The 21662-nt window shown below is 33.9% G+C and overlaps 1 protein-coding gene across 3 annotated transcripts in view; it reads left to right on the top strand.

The window, feature by feature from the left end:
* Nucleotides 1-21662, top strand: part of FSTL5 (follistatin like 5) — an 816338-nt gene that overhangs the window by 708719 nt on the left and 85957 nt on the right. For all 3 annotated transcript variants that reach the window (XM_016952467.4, XM_016952464.4, XM_063809978.1), the window contains one exon: nt 10099-10248. In XM_016952467.4, coding sequence (XP_016807956.2) covers nt 10099-10248 — 150 coding nt within the window. The remainder of the gene's footprint in view (nt 1-10098; nt 10249-21662) is intronic.

Genomic DNA, 21662 nt, shown 5'->3' with positions numbered 1-21662 from the left:
CTCAGGTTTTGTGAATTCTCAATATTGTTTTCAAGTTCTTACTCTGAAAAATTTTCCTAAAATGGATAATGTGGCCTGGAACCCTATTTAAATTTTCAGTAAAAAAAGAGCCCAGATAAAATGTAATGTTTTATAAAATATGATAATGAATATATAGTTATAAATGTAATGGACAAAGATAACGTGCCTTTTATTTCTGTTTTCATATAAAATGAAGGTAGGTACAGAGCTAAAGTCTTTAACACTTATTTCTAAAGATTTAAAAAGATGTTTTTTAAAAAACAAATCTTTTTTATGGTTTTCCTTTAATTGATAAAACATAGCAATAGTATACATGTATAACAATTCTTTGTCCAATATTATTTTACCACATAACTGTAAGAAATCAGATGCAAAGCTCTTTGTAGTCATTCTTATGTAGAACAAATTTATGTGTGAATTACAGTAATGCTTAAAAATTAAACACATATAATTATCTCTGCAAAACATTTATAGTTTTTAAAGATAAATTGATTGCATTTCAGAGTAATTTTTTCAGTCGATAGTAGTCTTGCAAACCTGTTAAGCCTTTGTTCCATATAAGGCACTTCTGTGCTAGACAATATGGAAAGATGCAAGAACTAAGCACCATCTGTATTGTAAGATTATGTGCCACAGGAAAAAAAAAAGTTTAATTCCTAAGTGATATACTGTACTGAATCAAATGTGGATAATCCAGCAGTCACAAAATCCACCTGATTTATCCTTCCATGTCAACATTTTTTAGTTAGTAGACAGAGTGAGATAATCACAGGGAAAGGCTACATATGCATATCTAGAAAAGTAATTAATAAAACCTGTCTCACTCTTCAACTAAGGTTTCCAAAAATAGAAATTGTACAACATGTGTTATCAGAACTCATGTGTCATTACTAAAAGGACAGAGAAACATTTAAGGGGGAGAAAGGAGAACTTGTATTATATCGGATGTTCCATCTTCAAACTGTATGATGCTTTTCCTTAAAAGTTTGTTTTCGATTTTTTATGGATTTGTAATGACAAGAAATAATGAAATTTATTCCACAATAATATTAGAAATTCAGAGGATCAGAGTGAATTAAATCCAACTAGAATTCATATAAAATGTCTTTTAAAAACTAGAATTTTTATTTCAACGGAATTCACGTCTCTGTTTTCCACTTATATGAATAAAGCAAATATAATGCAGATTTTGAAATAAAAAATACCCACTAAATGAAAAATCAGGCTGCGAAAATGAATTCTACAAGATAGAACTGAAGTACAAAAAAATATTCTGCATTTTAATTCCTGCGGCCATGTTTTAAAAGCTGCATTAACAAAGTATCCCAAACTCCCTCTTTTCAAAGTTTAATGAAAAGGTTGAATATCTATTGTCAGAAAAATTGTACAGAAAGGTGTACTTTGGGCATTTAAAACAAACATTTTATTGATTTTTCAATGATAAGAATTTATTAATCAATAGTTGGGGGTCAGTTAACTTCATGTGTTATGTGGTAATTATTTTCTTTAGTTTTAATTTTTTTTCCCTCACTAACCAATCTAATAATTGTGCTGTGTGCCACAAGTTAAAGAAAGAATATCACTGCTCGTATACAATTCAAATATTCATCATACTGAGGAAAGTTTAAACACATCTAATTCTTTGATTCCAAGTTATCCATACTAGGTTTAAATTAGTTTCATCCATAAACCCTCATTGTTCATACAATTTGCAATTACGGATATCCATCTAGTAGGTGTCCTATTTCTTTAATGCTTTAATATTGGCTTTCAATTCCAACACCTTTTTGTCAAGCTCTATTTTCTATTTTTTGGACCTAACTCTAGACCTTTTCTTGATATTTAATTTGCTTTCCCTACTATTCAAATGTATGTCTTTCCCAACAGACATTAAGTGCCTGCCTCTCCTGTTCTCAGTGTCTAATGGCCCCTGGACCTTCCCCCTAGCTAGGATTTCAGCTCCTTTACAGTAACTATAAAAGCCAGGAAAGCAATCATCTAGTCCTGCATTCAAGAAGCATCTAGAATTTGGTTTTTATGTTCTGTAAGCGTTTGAAATTTAACACCCTACAGTTGTGTCTTTTTAAACCAGCTTTTCTCATCTAATTCAATATTTTTAAAAACCACTATAACATTTTACATTTAAGCAGAGTTGAAATAATTCAAATAACTTTTTTTCGTCAAAAAAATTGACAAACCTCTGATTTAATCCTCTCGATTTTCAGGTAAAGAAATGAGAAAGATGAAGTGATTTGCTCAGTCACGGGACTGCCAAACGCCAGATAGAGAGAATAAAATTCTCCTTGCCCTATATGCAATAATCATGCCACATTTAAAGCAGCTCTCTGAATCTCTTGAACATGCACAGCAAACTTCCTTCCAAAACATTTGGTAGAATTTTTTAAAGAGTTTGCATCAAAAACATGTAGACTTATAGTTTTTGTCAAATGTAGTACATTGATAATTTCCTAGATGAAAATAAGTGGTAACTTTTATTGATCACTTGACCTTTTCAAATATGATTTTATTTACTTCTCACAATAACTCCATGTGATAGGTAATATCATTATACCCAATTTACCAATGAGTTAGCAAGCCTCAACAGGTCTCCTTGCACAGATAATGTAAGTGCACCCTTGGACACTACATTGAGGTCTCTTTGTCCTCAAAGCCTGTTTTTTTTTTAACCTCTCTAATACACTATTTATAAAGAGAAAACAATGCTCAGCTTATGATAGCATAGTGTCATAAGCTTTGTTTTTATTGTATTACTGAAAGACATAATATATTAAAAGAAAGCATAAAAATTTCTGTAATGTAGCCTTTGGACCTTTGATATCCTAAAGCAACACCATGCTACCTAACAGTGTGTCAAAGTAGCACAAATAACAGTGTGTCAATGTAGCACAAATAACAGTGTGTCAATGTAGCACAAATTAGGCAAATAGAGCCCCCAAGTTACCATGACTACCTGTGTTCTGACTAATATGAGAAAGACTACTTATGATATTTTTAAATGAAATCGGAAATTGAATGGGATAAATTTAATACATCTCAGTTTAGAAAAAAAGTATTGCTTTGGTTATAAGCAGTAATCTCAATTAAAAATTATGAAAGTATTTTATCCTCAGTGCTTTAAAAAATGGTCAAATTTGGAGGCTATTCAATGCTACCAAATCGTTTAATGCATTTTTGCAAGATTTTTTCCAATATTGCAAAGCAATATTGAAAGGAACTTTATATCTAGCATATTCACAAATAGCTCAGACTTGATCATGTGTGTATAGAGATAAATATTTCTACATAACTGTAAATATATCCTAGGAATCTAAACCTGAATATTCTAATTCAGTACAAAAGTAACTGTGTTGTATTTGCCTTGATTTATGACAAACTGAATAAATCCTCATTCAGAATAATTATTTATATTCCTTGCATTTGATAAACTGAACATTATATCTCCAAGTATTTTATTATTCACTTTTAAAATTTACAGCAATAGACTCAGATTGTGACAGCTTCAGTTAAAAATACATACTTAAAAGCAAGAAATACTGAAAGAGAGAGAGAGCACTAGAATAAAAAAGCATGAAATCAGTGCTTCCTAAACTATGTGGGAGAAAAAAAAATCACTGATTTTTGCTCATTCTGTTTTTCTCTTGTAAAACCAGTAGGTAGTTTTCACTACATGAAATCCTCCAGGCAAATTTGACAATACCCAAACTGGTTTAAATAGTGTTAAAGTAGATAGGTCTACTGATCACATACAGGGATATTATGGCAATGTCAAATTGCTATAAAATGTTCTAAATGGTTATTTTCAATTTCTATGGAATCCTCAGCTTGGTAGCAAATTGTATGCCAACTGGCAGCAGTTTACAGACCACATTTTGATTAGTACAACTCTAGAATTCAGTTTCTCAGTGATTCTGCATGACATTGCATAGTGTTTAACATCGTGATTGAGTAACATACACCACTTCTTGACTATTTTTTCTTTTTGGCTATTATAAGTGATATTTAAACACGTATTTACTAAGCAAATATTGCACCTTCAGCATTATGTTTGGGACATGTAGAAATACAGGAATAGCAAAGGCTAACATTTTAATTGGAAATATAATATATGATTCATTGCCAAATTATATGTCACAAAATAAAAATTCTGTGAAAATTCAGACAAGAAAAAAATCAGTGAAACACCTCAAAGTTAGGAATGAATTATGTAGGTGTTGGAAATTTGGCTGCCAAATATAGATTGAAAATAATTTGACAAAGTATTTTGGGGTGCTTTTCAATAGCTGTGGAAAATCTTTGCTTTTCATGAAATATTAAGTAGAGTGCTCTAGCTAATGGACAGGACATTTGTTGATGAACAATGGATATAAAAGTTATACATTTGTAATTAATTAATTAAAATTCATACCAAAATGTATTATTTTTTTTACAAAAGAGGGGGCACTAGGAAAGAGTAATTAAAAGAAACTCTGAAGAAAACAGAAGACTGTGTTGACGGCTCTATTTCCTTTGATGCAATCTTACACATTATTTGTGGCAGGAAGGAGCAGAGAGAGTGGTTAATTTACACACATTGGCAACCCAGAGAACATCCCAATTCAATTTTCAGTTACAACAAGTGGGTAGGGACTCTCTGCCTGTCTTAGGATCCTGATTGGTAGAGAAGCATAAAAGTAAAACAATGCAAAACTACTAAAATATGTTTATTTTTCATAACTACTAACTAGATCAGTGAGAGACCCAGGCCTGCAGTGTTTCCACAAGTTTTCAGACTTACATGCCTTTATTTAATGATATATTAAGACACCAAACCCTCTCTCCCCTCCTTTGTCTCAACATCTGTTTTCTTTCAGTACTTGTCTAGCAGTGTCTGCATAACAAACATGGGTGGATCTCCAAGGCTCCCTAATTTGGAACCCAAGTTGGATGTATACATGTTAGGCTACCTTATTTATCACATTTGTGTTTCTGTGTTCTTCATAATACCAGCGACAGTTTGTTTTTATTCACATAAATTACAGAATGCATTGTAATCCAAATTATGCAGAGAACCAGATATTTATTTATTTTTTATTTTTTTTTTTTTGAGACGGAGTCTTACTCTGTTGCCGAGGCTGGACTGCAGTGCTGCGATCTCGGCTCACTGCAACCTGTGCCTCCTGGGTTCAAGCCATTCTCCTGCCTCAGCCTCCTGAGTGCCTGGGATTACAGGCGTGCACCACCGTGCCTGGCTAATTTTTGTATTTCCATTTTTGGTAGAGATGGGGTTTCACCGTGTTGGCTAGGCTGGTCTTGAACTCCTGAACTCAAGTGATCCACCTGCCTTGGCCTCCCAAAGTGCTGTGATTACAGGCGTGAACTGCTGCGCCTGGCCTCATTAGCATTTAATTAATGGCTCTTTCATTGCTTTAGTTTCACATCTTCCAAAGTCCATACTTTTACTCTTTTTTTCTAAAAGACAAGATATTTGACATATAAACTATACTTATGTTCAATATATGTTTGGAATGTTTTTATTATGAATTTTAGTTTGTTACGTTACTATTCAATAGTCTCCTATTGTATAGAACTACTCAGTTTTTTAAAAACTTTTGTAATACAAATCACTTTCTTCGTGTTCACGTATGCAAGTATTTCATTCTTTCTTTGGTTTATTTATTTCATTAAGTTTTGGATCAACTTTAATGCTTCCTTTAAGATAGTATACTTTTTTGTTCTATATTATCTCTCTCTTTGAAACTGCCTGTTCAACAATTTTCCTAGAAGGTGACAGCGGAGGAAAGCCTGGTGAATGACAAAGCCATAGATTAGTGTCTGGTTGTTACCTGACCATGATAGTAATTAGGCAATCAGAATGGATGAGTTTTCAGAGGAATTTAATGTAAAAGAATTACAGCAGAAAACTAAAGTCTGAGCCTTGGCTTTTCTGAAGCCACATCCAGGGAACTGAAGATAAAGGAGCTGCCACAGGCAGAAAGAATTTAAATAATAGGACAAAAATGATAACTAAGGTCAGAATGTATACTAACATGGGATCAGCAACACTTTTTTTCTGCAAATGGCCAGGTAGTAAGTAAATATCTTAGACTTTTCGGGACATATGTCTGTCATTATAACATGAAAGATGCCATAATATTTAAATGAATAGTTGTAGTTGGGTTACAATACACCTTCATTTCTGTAAATTTGAATCTCGTATAATGTTTACTTGTCATGAAATTGTACTCCGTTTTCTTATTTTTTTCAACCATTAAAAGATAAAGAAAACATTCCTAGTTTCTGGATCATATCAAATTAGGCAGTGGGCCAAATTTGGCCTGGGGGACCATTATTTGCCAATCTCTGCCTTGCAAGAATGAAAGAACCTTTTATGACAAATCAAATGTCTGAAACCACTAAATGCGGCAGAAATTACAGGCAACTTGAAAGCAAGCGTTCTCTCCTATTCATGTTTTTAATTTTCAAACATAGCTTTGCACAATATTCTTCACATAGTAAGCTCTCAATAAATGCTTTCCAATGAGAAATAAAGGATAATAATTGGAAATTCTGAGGCCACTGGTGACTTTGAAAATATATCTTTTAAAAGAGGTGATGTCATGAAAGCCAATGTGAAGCATGGTTAGTTTTGTGCGAAAGGTTGGGAAATGGAAGTAATGTTCCAGAAAGCTTGCTCAAAAGTCTGAAGATAATTAGATGGATGATTGAAATGGAAATATTAATTCAATTGAAGCTGTTTTATGAAGTGTTTCTTAAATTTATGGGGCAATGTGAATGTTTGAATACTTGAACAGTTAAAATTATAAGAAAAATTGAGGGCAGATATTTCTGAAAGTAACGAGTAGTGGACACATCTTTTAGATAGAAGGATGAGAGGAGGTAGTCCTGACAGCAACGTACTGAGGTGAAAGCAAGGAGAATAGACATGTTTGTGAGAAATATCTGTCTTTAGGAATGATGCAGGATGACCTGAGAAGGAGAATAGGAAAAAGAAGGAAGGAAAGATTGGAATTTAAAGATTTTAGGGCAAAGTATTTTTAATAGGTAATTAGTCTAATAAATGAAAATGGCAACATCCTAGTAGAAGACAAGTGTATATATGATTCTGTTTGATTTACTTTGGCTTAGCAAATCAGATATTAGTAACATTATTTAAATGCTAATTAAAATTTATACCATCAGTAGTGATATAACTTGTACTCTTTAACATTTTGGGAAAGTATAATACATATGTAGGAAATATGTGATTAAATATGGAAAAGATCCAAAAGAAATAAATTCTAATTATAAATTAGAATTGTCTTTTCCCGGACTCTCATCTCCATTAGTTTAACATCTTATTTATTCTGTTCACTCTAAATGTTAGTATACATTTCTGTAAAAGCGAATTAATAATACTCTGATATAATCCCTGGCAGCTTTCCTCGTCAGTATGTATTATCTTAATCTTATTTTTCATCTCTGGATTCTGTGTCTCCTTTTTGTCCCATTAAATCTCTAATTCATGCTTAAAAACATCCCTCTACTATTTTTCTTCCATAGAAATAAATATTAATCTGAGAAAATAAAAGAGTGCTATTGTAAAGTGAGAAATAATATACTATAATCAGAAATAATAGCATAAACCAAAGCAAAGAAAATCCAGGATGACTGTCAGGAACCTTTTAATGGCTTTGTAAAAATGCTTGTAAGTCTGGTCAAGGATGTCTTATAGGGACAGCATCCAAATAGAAAATAATTTCCAGCAGAGCAGTTTATTTTACTGTTGAATAGCTCTGTAGCAAATAAAGGGGTGGAAATCTTTCGTGTTTCAGCAGTTGTTTGGCTGACAGTTATGTGTCAGGTCACTTACACTTTTCATTACTTTGGCAGGTTTTACACAATGGCGAAGAATTTGTAAACAATTTCCCTGTATTCAGAGGCTTTCACCAACCTTAGTTCCCACTTTTTTCCCACTTCTTCATGCCTCTCAAGTACATATTTTATCGAGTGTTTGTTTCTCGCAAAATAGATTCTCTTCCTTGACATTCAGTATATTTCTGAAGAAAAGGTTGACTTAGAAAACAGTGTGTCAGTAGGAATTGGTGAATGAAAGTGTAATACTGCATTCTAAGCATGTAGTGAAGACAGACTTCTGCCTTTGGGCTACCTCCTTAAGAGTGCCAAGGACTTTACTCAGGTTGACCTCTCGAGTAGTCACCTGTAATGGCCATGGTACATAGAATTAATTTCATAACTCCAGGACTGCCTGAAACACCATACATCTCATGCTTCATTTTCAGTCTTTCCACTTATGTCTTAGAAGCTTAGAACAATCTGTGCTGTTTAGAAGAGAACACTATTGTTTCATGTTCCTAAACCATGCAATACTGAACCAGATCTTAAAAATTAATGGACACTCCAGAGCCTTCCTGAATTAGATCTGACATTTGGAGAACATAAACAGCAGGCCACACACTGGATGTCTCATTGCAAAGTGCTTTGCTATTTACATTAACTTCCAAATTTTATGCAAAAAGGAAAACCACCTATGATGGTGCTGCAGCCTGAGAAAGGTTACATTTTTAGTTGTTCAATGTGGTTACTCAGTGTCAAATGTGGTATATCTGCCATCAGTATTATCTTTAAAAATAAATGCTTGGTGATATTGATGATGAAAGTGTGGTTGATTTTTGTCTTATGATTATTAAATACATATGAATGGTATCTCTGCTGAAAAACTAATGGTTTTATATAGATTAGAAAAAATAGTGTTCTTCTAAATTAGCTTAGAGATAACAACTGGAGTATACAAATAAATGAAATTAGACATTGTTAATTGTCAGACAAAAAATCAAATGAAATACTGGAATAATTGTTTATCATTACATTATTATGTAAATAACATTTTTATTGCACATAATTTTTTTTTTTGAGACGGAGTCTCGCTCTGTCACCCAGGCTGGAGTGCAGTGGCACGATCTTGGCTCACTGCAAGATCTGCCTCCTGGATTCACGCCATTCTCCTGCCTCGGCCTCCCAAGTAACTGGGACTGCAGGCGCCCACCACCACGCCCAGCTAATTTTTTTGTATTTTTAGTAGAGATGGGGTTTCACCGTGTTAGCCAGGATCGATCTCCTGACCTCGTGATCCGTCTGCCTTGGCCTCCCAGAGTGCTGGGATTACAGGTGTGAGCCACCACACCCGGCCTGCACATACATTTTATGTACATTTTAACCAGTCTCTCTTATTAGTGGTTTTCCTAACTGTAATGGAACAGTGAATAAAAGAAAACGTGAAAACATTTCATACGCTTTTACTTATGCTGTGACTCCCAGGATAAATCACAAGGGCTTGCATATCTCCTCCACAATCATTTTTTGACAATATGAAGGAAAAGAGGAAATAGAGGGGCTTTTTTGGCCTCATTTATGGTCATCTAACACAGAGTATGCAGTCTTCAACCAGAAGGCAGTTCTAGGATAAGGAAGCAGAATAAGAAGCTTTGGGAATATTGAAAGATTTTATACAATTTGACCTTGATTGAAAAATAAAATAACCATTGTGAATAACTACCTTATTATAATTTATCTAAGCCTCTGATTTACTACAAATTAAAAGAACCCTGCAATCTTTTCCAGAAGATTATATGACTCTTAACAAAACTATGAATTTGCCATGAGGACAGCCACCAATGTTGTGTAAAACTCGGAATATACTTTAGTGTGACATTTATTCTGTTAAAGAAACTTGAGACTGGGAAAATTTGAGGAAAGATGTTGGACTTTTTGAAGTTGCTGAGTTATAACCAAGTAGGAAAAAAAATGAAAGAACTACATTTTACTAGAAAAATAAGTAATTAAGAACATAAAATTTATTTTAAAGGAATCTCATTTACATTGCTTTCTATACATATTTAATGAACTGAAATATGTTCTATTAATTAAACTTTATATATATATATTTAACATTTGATGCTGAAAGTAGTAAAGTATGAAACATTAATTTTACCCATGATATTGTCAGGCATGTGTTATAATTTAAGATATAAATTTCATTTTCTCTTTCCTAAATTACAGGATGAAGTCTGTCCCAAAGCTGAGGGAGATGAAGTTCAGAGGTGTGTGTGGGCATCAGCTGTTAATGTCAAAGACAAGTTCATTTATGTTGCACAGCCAACTTTGGACAGAGTCCTTATTGTTGATGTGCAGTCCCAAAAAGTTGTTCAGGTATGAATAATTACTACTTTTGAAAAAGTAAATCTTTAAAAAATATTTATGTCATTGTAGTAATCTTTACCAGGTAACTTGATTGTCACTGATAATGTGTTTCCTTACTTGGATAACTAGAAAATTTATGCATTTTCTGCAAACTCTTCTCTCATTCTGTTCCTTAAGCCTAATGAATTCAGGAGATAATTTAATTTTTTTGTTTTCAAAAATTAGATCCATGAACACTTTGTAATATTAACCTGCCTAGCTCCACACAAATCTCCCTCCCAGCTGCTTATTCTGTCTAGAGCAAGGAAGGCACAGTCGGAGCAGGCAGAGGCCAATTAAGACTTTCCTGCTTATCATTACAGAACCGGAATTGAGGTCTCCTTATTTTATTCTTAACAAAGACCAAGACAATTGTAGGCTTCACTAGATGACAGTAACCTAGTAGAATTTGCTAGGTAGTAGTAAAATAAATAATACGTAAGTAGGTTAGAGATAGAGAAAGCAATCTCTAATAAACATTGTCATCGTCATGCTTTCACAATTCTCTGAATTCATACTTCAAGTTTGAGCCACTGACTGCTGCAGCCCATGCTCTTTACCTGAAATCAGTTGCACAACAACCAATGTGAAGTGCAGGGTTGGTGTCCAGTCCGTCTGGCATTAGAGTCTACTCCCTTAATTTTTTTCATCTTTTGCTTCTCAGCTCAGAGGAAATTAAGTTAACTAGCTTTATGAGATATGTATAATCTGTCAAATGGGAATAATAAATATATGTATCTTACAAAGTTATTTTAAGAATTAGATGAATAATGCATGTAAAGCATTTATAGTAGACCCTGGCATGTGGAAGTGCTATATGCCTGTTTCCTATCAAAATTTCTGGGGAAACTGGACCCAAAACATTCTTTTCATTTACAGAGAATGTTTTCAGTCAATATTGGTTTGAAATTAACCCTCTAATTTTGATTTCTGTCTAGCACTACAAAAAGTGTTAAGATGTTCAAAGTAGGACTACACATTCTAAAAGTGATTAACAACTTCACATGGATCCATTCATTCATCCATCCATCCATCCATCCATTCACTCGCCCATGTAGCATTTCATCCATATATTCTGTACTTATTTAACAAATGCTTATTTTGTGTTTCTTATTTCACAAATACAAACATGAAAAACATTTCTTCTATGAAGAGCTGGCACTTCCAGGTTTATAAATTGACAGTGAATAACTGGCCTAATGTTTCAATTTCTAATATGAGAATGAGCAGTACAACCATGAGTAAAAGGAAGAAGTTATTCTAATAGAAAACCCTAAGGCCCTGAGGTTACACATTTTTTATGAATATACAATCTAATGGTCTGATATTTATTGTGAGAAAAAATTTTGCTGTATATTTCACTTCTTTTGTTTCCGATTTTTGAGACTGTTGGATTTTGACTAGATTGGCTTTTTATTTCAGCTGCAACATAGGCCAACACAAATGACAAGCATTCATTTCGGGATTATCAAAACTCCTTGCTGGTGGCTTAAAATTGGAAATATATTTTAGAAATAACCAGGCTGGTTTTTAAATTGAGTTTTCAAACTAGAGAACTATACTCACTGAATATAAATTATCTAAGTGATGTTCAAAAGTGGAAAGAGCTAACATCACTTATTATTCATATAATTCCACCTTCAAATAATGGTGAAACATTTAAAATTAATAGAAAATATTAATAATAAAATGTTCAAGTGATATGGTAATAATTACATAAACTGTATTATTTTTCAAAATGCCTATTATTATGAAATACTAAGGGAACTTAAAAGACTTCACAAATTGCTAAAACAGATAATAATATGATACAATCATGATTGTGGAGATTTTTCAACTTAGTATCTAAACACATTTTTATAGGTTGATAAATTGGGGCACAGTCCAAATGCATTCTCCTTATGACCATGTTATTATAATAATAATTATTTGTATTACTCCTTCTAGATACTACCTATTTGAAGGAAATTATTGTGTAGATTTCTATTACCACATGTAACTACTGGCTGATTTTGAGCATAAATGGATATGTATGATATTCACAATCTGAATCTGGCTATTTGTGCTTTACATTATGATTGCAAGATCATTTTGTTTGTAGCTGTTGCTAGGGTAATTCTTTCTTTTATTGCTGTGGAGAAACTGATTACAGTTGATTCTCATTGTGGATTCTGTATCTGTAGTTACCTACTTGCTTAAATTTATTTATAACCATGGCATTTTATGGTCATTTGTGGGCATACCTAGATGTGAAAACTTTTTTATTACTAAATATACACATGCCTCTGTGTATTTGAACAAGAAGATATTCTGCCTTCTTGTTTCAACTTTCATACTATAAATGAATATTCTTTCCATGTTCAATTTAACACCTTTAAAAAAAAATCGGTGATTTTGACAATTTTGCTGTTTAAAATGTCCTCCACACATAGTGTTGAAGTGCTGTCTAGAGTTCCCAAGTACAAGAAGGTTGTGATGCACCTAATAGTAAGTTTTGTTAAGGCATGAATTGTAATGCTGTTGGCCATGAGTTCCATCTTCATCAGTTAACAATGTATATTAAATAAGGTGTCTTTAGACATATACATACATAAAGCAAGGTGATGTATTGATTGGTTGATTAAAATATTATGAACAAAAGCTCAACAGATCATAACTTTTCACTTCCTTTATGAAATCAGTATTCAGTAATTTGGTGTTAGTGATGATTTATAGAGGAACTATCATAAATAAGTATAATTGACTATATTTGAGTATCAGAATTGTATTTATACATTCTGCTGCTAACAGACATTTAAAGTGTATTTAAATTTGTACAATGGTGAATAATACTACTTGCTACAATTTTGTACACTTTATTTCTGTGTGCAAAATATGCATTTCTTTTGGTATATACATATATGAGTTGAAAAGTGAGACCGAATATTACATGTGAGTTTATGTGTGTGTATGCATATGAAGCTATCCAAGGTGCATCATTTTCCAAATTATTATATTATATTTAACTTCCAAAAATAGCATATGTGACTATCAGTAGTGAATTTCTATACATTCCTGCTAAGTTTTTAACTAATACTACATTTAATCTACTGATGAAATTAGAGAGAGGCAAAATGTTTACACTATTGAGACTTTTTCTATATTTCTACATTGATGATTATTTTGTTTATTATTTTACTTTCAAGTTTTATACTAACCCTGTATTTCTTGAATAAATTCCTAAAATTGAAAAAGCCAAAATATATCTTCTAAAAATTAAAAGTGAATTATTAAAATTAAAATTGATATGTATATGTTAAATAATAGTTTAAATAAAAGAGGAGGATGATTAAATAAGTTCAGAGATAGACCTGAATTACAAATAATGGATTCAATCAAATAATGCAGTGTATTTAGGAAAAAAGAAGGAAAATATAAATGAAAAATTAAGATATAAAGTCAGGACTAACATATATGCAACAATATTTCCTAAAGTAGATAATAGAAAGAAAAGGGAGAAGTTAATATTTTGGTCAAAATGAATAATAATTGCATAAAGTATAATAAACTATAATAATTAATAATTTATATAATATAAAACAATATAGAATCACTTATGTAAACTCTCAGATTTAAGATGACAATGAAACTCAACTGGAAATATATATATATACTTTAAAAAGGCAGTAATTTATCTGCCTTTTTAAGATCTTCCTTTTGCCTTTTGGTTGTGTCACTTCAAAGAGGAAGATCTTAAAAAGGCAGATAAATTACTATGAATGGTAGCAAATTTCTCAGTAGAAATGATGAATATCAAAATAAAGTAAAATATTACAAAAAGACTAAGTGGAAATTTAAAAAATAATTATAAAACTAGGGCACGATTTGTTTATTGTGTCAGACACACAAAACATATACTTTATCATCAATGTAAATGGAAACAACATGGAAACAAATTGTTTACTTCAGGAATCAGGAAAATTAGCTGTAAATTTGATGTGATAGTGAGCAAGGGAATTGATAAACATATGGCCTATTAAAATATTAACTGTCAAAAACAGGAGAAGCTTGCATGCAGAATGCAGGAGCCAGGGTAAGCAAAAATGATGCTGTCCTTTACATTTGGGGTATCTGTTCTTTGATTGTTGATTGACACTTCTGATTTCAGAGCTACAGACAGAGGTGGGTGAACATTGTTGCCACACCTTGCTCATTGTTGCAAGCTCCTCTTCCTTTGGCAAAAGTGACTTCTAGGACATCTAAAGGCCTAGTGTCTGTTTATAATCCTCTTTCATTTTTCTCTAGTTCTTCATTTTAGAAACAAATATTAAATACTAGTTTATTCAAAAACAAGTGCATATAGGAGAAAAATTAGAAAGTGACCAGTTGGTGCCCAGAGAAAGGCTCAGAAAAATACCTTAGAAGACTTTAAGTTTGCGTTAGGCTGAACCTTGGAACAGAGATGGCCTACAATAATAAACAAAAGCAAAAATTGCAATTAAAAAAACAGCAGTGGCTGGGCATGTATATATGGCTCACGCCTGTAATCCTAACACTTTGGGTTGCCAAGGTGGGTGGGTCACCTGAGGTCGGGAGTTCGAGACCAACCTAACCAACATGGAGAAACCCTGTCTCTACTAAAAATACAAAATTAGCCAGGCGTGGTGGCGCATGCCTGTAATCCTGGCTACTTGGGAGGCTGAGGCAGGAGAATCACTTGAACTCAGGAGGCAGAGGCTGCAGTGAGCCGATATTGCACCATTGCACTCCAGCCTGGGCAACAAGAGCAAAACTCTGTCTCAAAAAAAAAAATACCAGCAAACATGAGGAAGGGGAAGAATCTGATCTCTAGAATTATCACAGTTATTAGATTTGAATGCTTAGTCTTCAAAAAAAAAAGTCACAAGGTGTACAAAGAAACAGGAAAGTATGGTCATTTAAAGAAAACAATCGCCTGTAATCCCAGCACTTTGGGAGACCGAGGCGGGCAGATGACGAGGTCAGGAGATCAAGACCATCCTGGCTAACACAGTGGAACCCCGTCTCTACTAAAAATACAAAATAAAAATTAGCTGGGCGTGGTGGTGGGCAACTGTAGTCCCATCTACTCGGGAGGCTGAGGTAGGAGAATGGTGTGAACCCAGGAAGCGGAGCTTGCAGTGAGCTGAGATTGCACCACTGCACTCCAGCCTGGGCAACAGAGCGAGACTCCCTCTCAAAAAAAAAGAAAACAGAATCAACAGAATGTATTCCTGAACAAGACCTGAGGCAAATTTACTAGATAAAAACATTAAAATAACTATCTTAAAGATGCTCAAAGTGCTAAAGATAAAAAGGAGTTGAGGAAATAATGTAAAAACAAAATGGAAATATTAGTAAAGAATAAAAAATATTTAAAAATTTGAAGGATGAAAAGTACAATAATTGAAATGAAAAATGTACTGGAGGTATTCCAAAGCAGATTTCAGCAGACAGAAAAATCCACTAACTTGAAGATAGGACAATTGAATTATTGAGTCTGAGGACTAGAAAGAAAAACAACTGAAGAGGAGTGAACCAAGTCTAAGGGACCTGTGAGACTCAGTCAAGTGTACCAACATATGCACTGCAGCAGTCCCAGAAGGAGAAGAGAGAGAGAAATGGCCAACAGAATATTTGGAGAAATAATGGCTAAAAGCTTTCCAAATTTGAAGAAAAACATGAATATAAACATCCATGAAGATCAACAAAGTCCAAGTAAGATAAACAAAAGTGACCAACATCAAGACATGTTGGAATTATACTTTCAAAGGCCAAAGCCAAAGAAAGAATTATGAAAGCAGCAAGAGGGAAACAACTCTACACATACTGTGTATCCTCAATAAGATTTCTATCAGATTTATTACTAGAAACTATGGAGGCCAGAAGGCAGTGGATCCATACGTTCGGCATACTACAAGACAAAAAAAAAAAAGTCAGTCAAGGATCTTATATCCCACAAAAATTGTCCTTCAAAAGTGAAGTAGAAATTAAGACATTCCCAGATACACAATAGCTGAGTTTGCTTGCCATAATTAGACTTGTCCTGTAAGAAATGTTCAAGGTAGCCCAGCAAAGTAAATGAAACAAACATATGAATAAACCAAAACACTACACAGGCCGAGCACAGTGACTCATGCCTGTAATCCCAGCACTTCGGGAGACTGAGGTAGGTGGATCATGAGGTCAGGAGATTGAGACCATCCTGGCCAACATGGTGAAACCCCATCTCTACCAAAAATACGAAAAATTAGCCAGGCGTGGTGGCGGGCACATGTAGTCCCAGCTACTTAGGTGGCTGAGGCAGGAGAATCACTTGAACCTGGGAGGCAGAGGTTGCAGTGAGCCAAGATCGTGCCACTGCACTCCAGCCTGAGCGAGAGAGCGAGACTCCATCCATCTCAAAAAAAAAAAAAAAAAAAAACCACTCCACAATAACTTGAAGTCATGTGAAGAAATAAAGATCTTTATAAAAGCAAATACATGGACAATCACAAAATCTAATATGATTATAATAAAATTTGGTAACTTCACTTTTTGTTTCTTACCTGATATGAGAGTAATGCATAAATATTATTAGTCTAAAAGTTATTATTATTGTAACTTTGATTTGCAAAAACCCTTCTTGTTTTCTACATAATTTAAGAAAATAATGCATTTAAAATAATTATTTGGTTTTTTTTTTGGCACATGATGTACAAAAATGTAATTTGTGACATAACTGAAAGAGATCAGAATGGAGCTGTTAAAGGAGCAGAGTTTTGTATGTTATTGAAGTTTAGCTATTATAGAACTGCTATAACTTTAGGATATTAAGTGTAATCCCCATGCTAACCACAAAGAAAATAGCTGCAGAATATAGACAAAAGAAAATGAGAAATTTAAACATTTCATTACAAAAAAATAACTAAACATGAATGAAGACAATAATGCAGGAAATGAGAGGGGAAATCTGTAAGGCATATAGAAGACATGTAGCAAAATAACAAAAGGAAGTGCCTTCTTATCACTAAGTACTTTAAATATAAATGGCTTACATTATTTAATCAAAAGAGATTGACAGAATGGATTAAAAACAGGATCAAACTATATGCTGTCTACAGGAGGCTCACTTTAGGTAAAATCACACTAAAAGTTTGAAAGATAAGGGATTGAAAAGGATAGTCCATGCACTGAGTAACCAAAACGGAGAGGTAACTATACTAATATATGTCTCCATAGACTTAAAAAGTCACAAGGGCCTGGTGTGGTGGCTCACACTTCTAATACCAGCACTTTGAGAGGCCAGGACAGGGGCAGTGTGTGTCCCCAAGAGTTCAAGACCTACCTGGACAATATAGTGAGATGGTGTCTCTCTATATACACATTTTTTAATTTGCTGGGTGTGGTGACACACACCTGTAGTCCCACATACTTGGGAAGCTGAGTGATGTGGGAGCATCACTTGAGCCTGGAAGTTAAAGCTGCAGTAACCTTTGGTTGTGCCACTCCAGCATGGGAGACAGAGTGGGACTCTGTCCCAGAAAAAAAAAAAAAATTACAAGAGACAAAGAGGGAGATAATTTATTAATAAAAAAATCAATACAGCAAGCAGATTTAAAAATTATAAACATTCATATAGTTAATACTAAATCATCAAAACATATGAAGCAAAAGCTGACAGAATTGAGAAATAGGGAGTTCTACAATGATAACTGAAAGCATTAATTCCTCACTGTCAATAATTGATAGAAATACCAGACAGAAGATAATAATGGGAGTAGAGGACTTATCACAATAAACCAACAGATCTAACAGACAAATACAGAATACCCTATCCAATGACAATAGTATATATATCTTTTTCTTTCAAGAGCTCATGGAACATTTTCCAGGATAAATGATATGTTAGGCCAGAAATTAAGTCTCAATAGATTTTAAAAGTTAGACACAGCCAGGCACGGTGGCTCATAGCTATAATCCCAGCACTTTGGGAGGCCAAGGCAGTTGGATCACTAGATCAAGAGATCGAGACGATCCTGGCCAACCTGGTGAAACCCCGTCTCTACTAAAAATACAAAAATTAGCCAGCCATGGTGGTACACTCCTGTATTCCCAGCTACTCGGGAGGCTGAGGCAGGAGAATTGCTTGAACCCGGGAGGCAGAGGTTGCAGTGAGCCGAGATCATGCCGCTGCACTCCAGCCTGGCAAGAGTGAGACTCCGTCTCAAAAAAAAAAAAAAGTTACATATAATAAAAATTGTCTTATCTCAGCATAATGGTGTGGAAGTAGAAATCCATAATAGAAGTAAAATTGGAATTTTTTTTAAATTGTGGAAATTAAAACAACCTTAAACAATCGATTAAAAAAATCATGAGGAAAATTAGAAAATACTTAGAGGCAAATGAAAATAAAAGCACAACAGACCAAAACTTATGGGACATGGCAAAACCAGTGCTGAAGGATGCCAGGGGAGTGGAATTTAGAATGATAAATACTTACATTTAAAAAAATCAAGAAATATCTCAAATCAACAACCTATCTTTACAACTTAAAAAAACTGAAAGAAAAAGAAACAGAGCTAAAGTCAGAGCTAGCAGAAAGAAGGAACTGATAAAAATTAGACAAAAGATAAAATAGAGAATAGAGAAAACTATTGAAACCAAAAGTTAGTTCTTTAAAAAGATCAAGAAAATGGCCAGGCGCGGTGGCTCACGCCTGCAATTCCAGCACTTTGGGAGGCCAAGGCGGGCAGATCACGAGGTCAGGAGATCAAGATCATCCTGGCTAACACGGTGAAACTCCATCTCTATTAAAAATACAAAAAAATTAGCCGGGCGTGGTGGCCACCACCTGTAGTCCCAGCTACTCCGGAGGGTGACGCAGGAGAATGGCGTGAACTCGGGAGGCGGAGCTTGTGGTGAGCCAAGATCGTGCCACTGCACTCCAGCCTGGGCAACAGAGCGAGACTCTGTCTCAAAAAAAAAAAAAAAAAAAAAAAGATCAAGAAAATTGACAAGCTATTAGCTAGATGGGATAAGAGAAAGAGATTTTAATTAATAAAATCAAAAATGAATGCGGGGCCATTACTATTATACCAATTCTATAGATAATGCAAAGGATTATAAGAGAGTACCATGAACAATTGTATGCTGTCAAATTGGATAACCTACACAAAATGGACAAATTTATGGAAACACAAAATGCAGCAAGACTAAATTAAAATAAAATAGAAAAAAATAAATTTACTTACAAATGCTAGGAAAATTGAATCAGTAATCGAAAATAGCTCAAAGAAAAGCACTAAACCTGATGATGTCACTGCTGAATTTTACCAAACATTCAAAGAGAACTAACACCAATATTTCTCAAACCTTACTAAAAATATTAAAGAGAAGTAAATTCTGCCTAACCCATTCTATGAAGCAAGCATTGCTGTGATACTAAAGCCAGACAAAAACATTACAAGAAAACACACCCACAGCTCAAGATGCCTTATGAACGCTGATGTAAAAATACACAACTAAATATTAGCGAACCAAGTTCAGCAGCACGTAGCTACATCATACCCATGACCAAGTAGGATTTATTCCTGGAATGCAAGGATGATTCAACATATAAAAACAGATCATTGTAATAAACAGACTTAACAAAATGAAAGAGAAAAATTACATGACCATCTCAATTGATGGAAAAAAGCATGTGATAAAATTTAACACTCTTTCATCATTAAAATACTCAAAAAACTAGGAATGGGAAGAAACTATGGCAACATATAAAACCCATGTGGGAAAAAATTCAACAATGAAAGACTGAGCTTCTCCTCTAAGTTCAGGAAAAAGACAGGGATGCCCACTTTTGCCACTTCTACTTAACATTGTATTGGCTTCTAGCCAGAACAATTAGCCTAGAAAGATGAATAAAAGCCTTCCAAGTTAAAAAGGAATAAGCAAAATTATTTGCAGATGGCATGATCTTACATGTAGAAAACCCTAAAAATTATGCAAAACACTATTAGAACTAATGAATGAATTCAATAAAGTATCAGGATAGAAAGGAACATGCATAAATCTGTTGCATTTCTATACACTAATAATAAACAAATTGCAAATAGAATTATGGAAACAGTTCAACTTGTCATAGCATAATAAAGAGTAAAATACATAGAGATTAACAAAGAAGGTGAAAGACATACAAGGGAAATTACAAAATATTGCTGAAAGAAATTAAAGGAGATATATAAATGGGAAAACAACCCATGTTCATGAATTGAAAGACTCAATATTGTTAAGATGTCAGTAGTACTCAAAGCAATCTAGAGATTCAGTGAAATTCTCATCAAAATCCCTAAGACTTTTTTTTTGCAGAAATAGAGAAGCTCATCTTAAAATTCATATGGAATCTTAAGGGACCCTAAATAGCAAATATATTCTTGCAAAAGAAGAACAAAGCTGGAGTACTCTCATTTTCTTGTGTCAAAACTTACTGCAAAGGCTACAATAATCAAAACTGTGTAGTACTAGCATAAAGACAGGTATACAGAATAATAGAATGGAATAGAAAGTTCATAAATAAACATATATAGTCAATTTTTTTTATAAGGGTGCCAAGACCATTCAGTGGGGCAATGGCAGTCTTTCTACAAGTGATGCTGGGAAAACTGGATGTCCACATGCAAAAGAATGAAGTTGGAACCTTACATAACACCATAAATAAAAACGAACACAAAATTAATAAAAGACCTAAATTTCAGGTGCAAAATTTAAACTGTTAGACGAAAGAGCAAAAACTTTATGCTATTGGATTTGGCAAGGATATCTAAGATGTGACAACAAAGGCACAAGCAACCAAAGAAAAATTACATAAATTGGACTTAATAATTTTTTTAAAAAATTATTCATTCAAAGATAATATTAACAGAGTGAAAAGTAAAAGGACAACCCACATAATAGAAGAAGATATATGCAAATCATATATCTGTTAAGGGATTACTATCCAATGTATATAGAGAACTCCTAAAACTCAACCACAAAAATCACCAAAACTGGATTCAAAAGTGGGCAAATGTAATCCCAGCACTTTGGGAGGCTGAGGCGGGTGGATCACAAAGTCAGGAGATTGAGACCATCCTGGCTAACACAGTGAAACTCCGTCTCTACTAAAATCAAACAAACAAAAAGTAGCCGGGCGTGGTAGTGGGCGCCTGTAGTCCCAGCCACTCAGGAGGCTGAGGCAGGAGAATGGCGTGAACCCGGGAGGCGGAGCTTCCAGTGAGCCGAGATGGCACCACTGCACTCCAGCCTGGGCAACAGAGGGAGACTCCACTTCAAAAAAATAAATAAATAAATAAAGTGGGCAAAGAACTTCAATAGACATTTTTCAAAGACGTTATACATATAGCCAATAT

The sequence above is a fragment of the Pan troglodytes genome, chromosome 3 (genome assembly GCF_028858775.2).
Source record: "Pan troglodytes isolate AG18354 chromosome 3, NHGRI_mPanTro3-v2.0_pri, whole genome shotgun sequence".
NCBI lineage: Eukaryota > Metazoa > Chordata > Mammalia > Primates > Hominidae > Pan > Pan troglodytes.
Note: the sequence above shows the minus strand (reverse complement) of the source record. Positions and strands in the feature narration are given on the sequence as shown.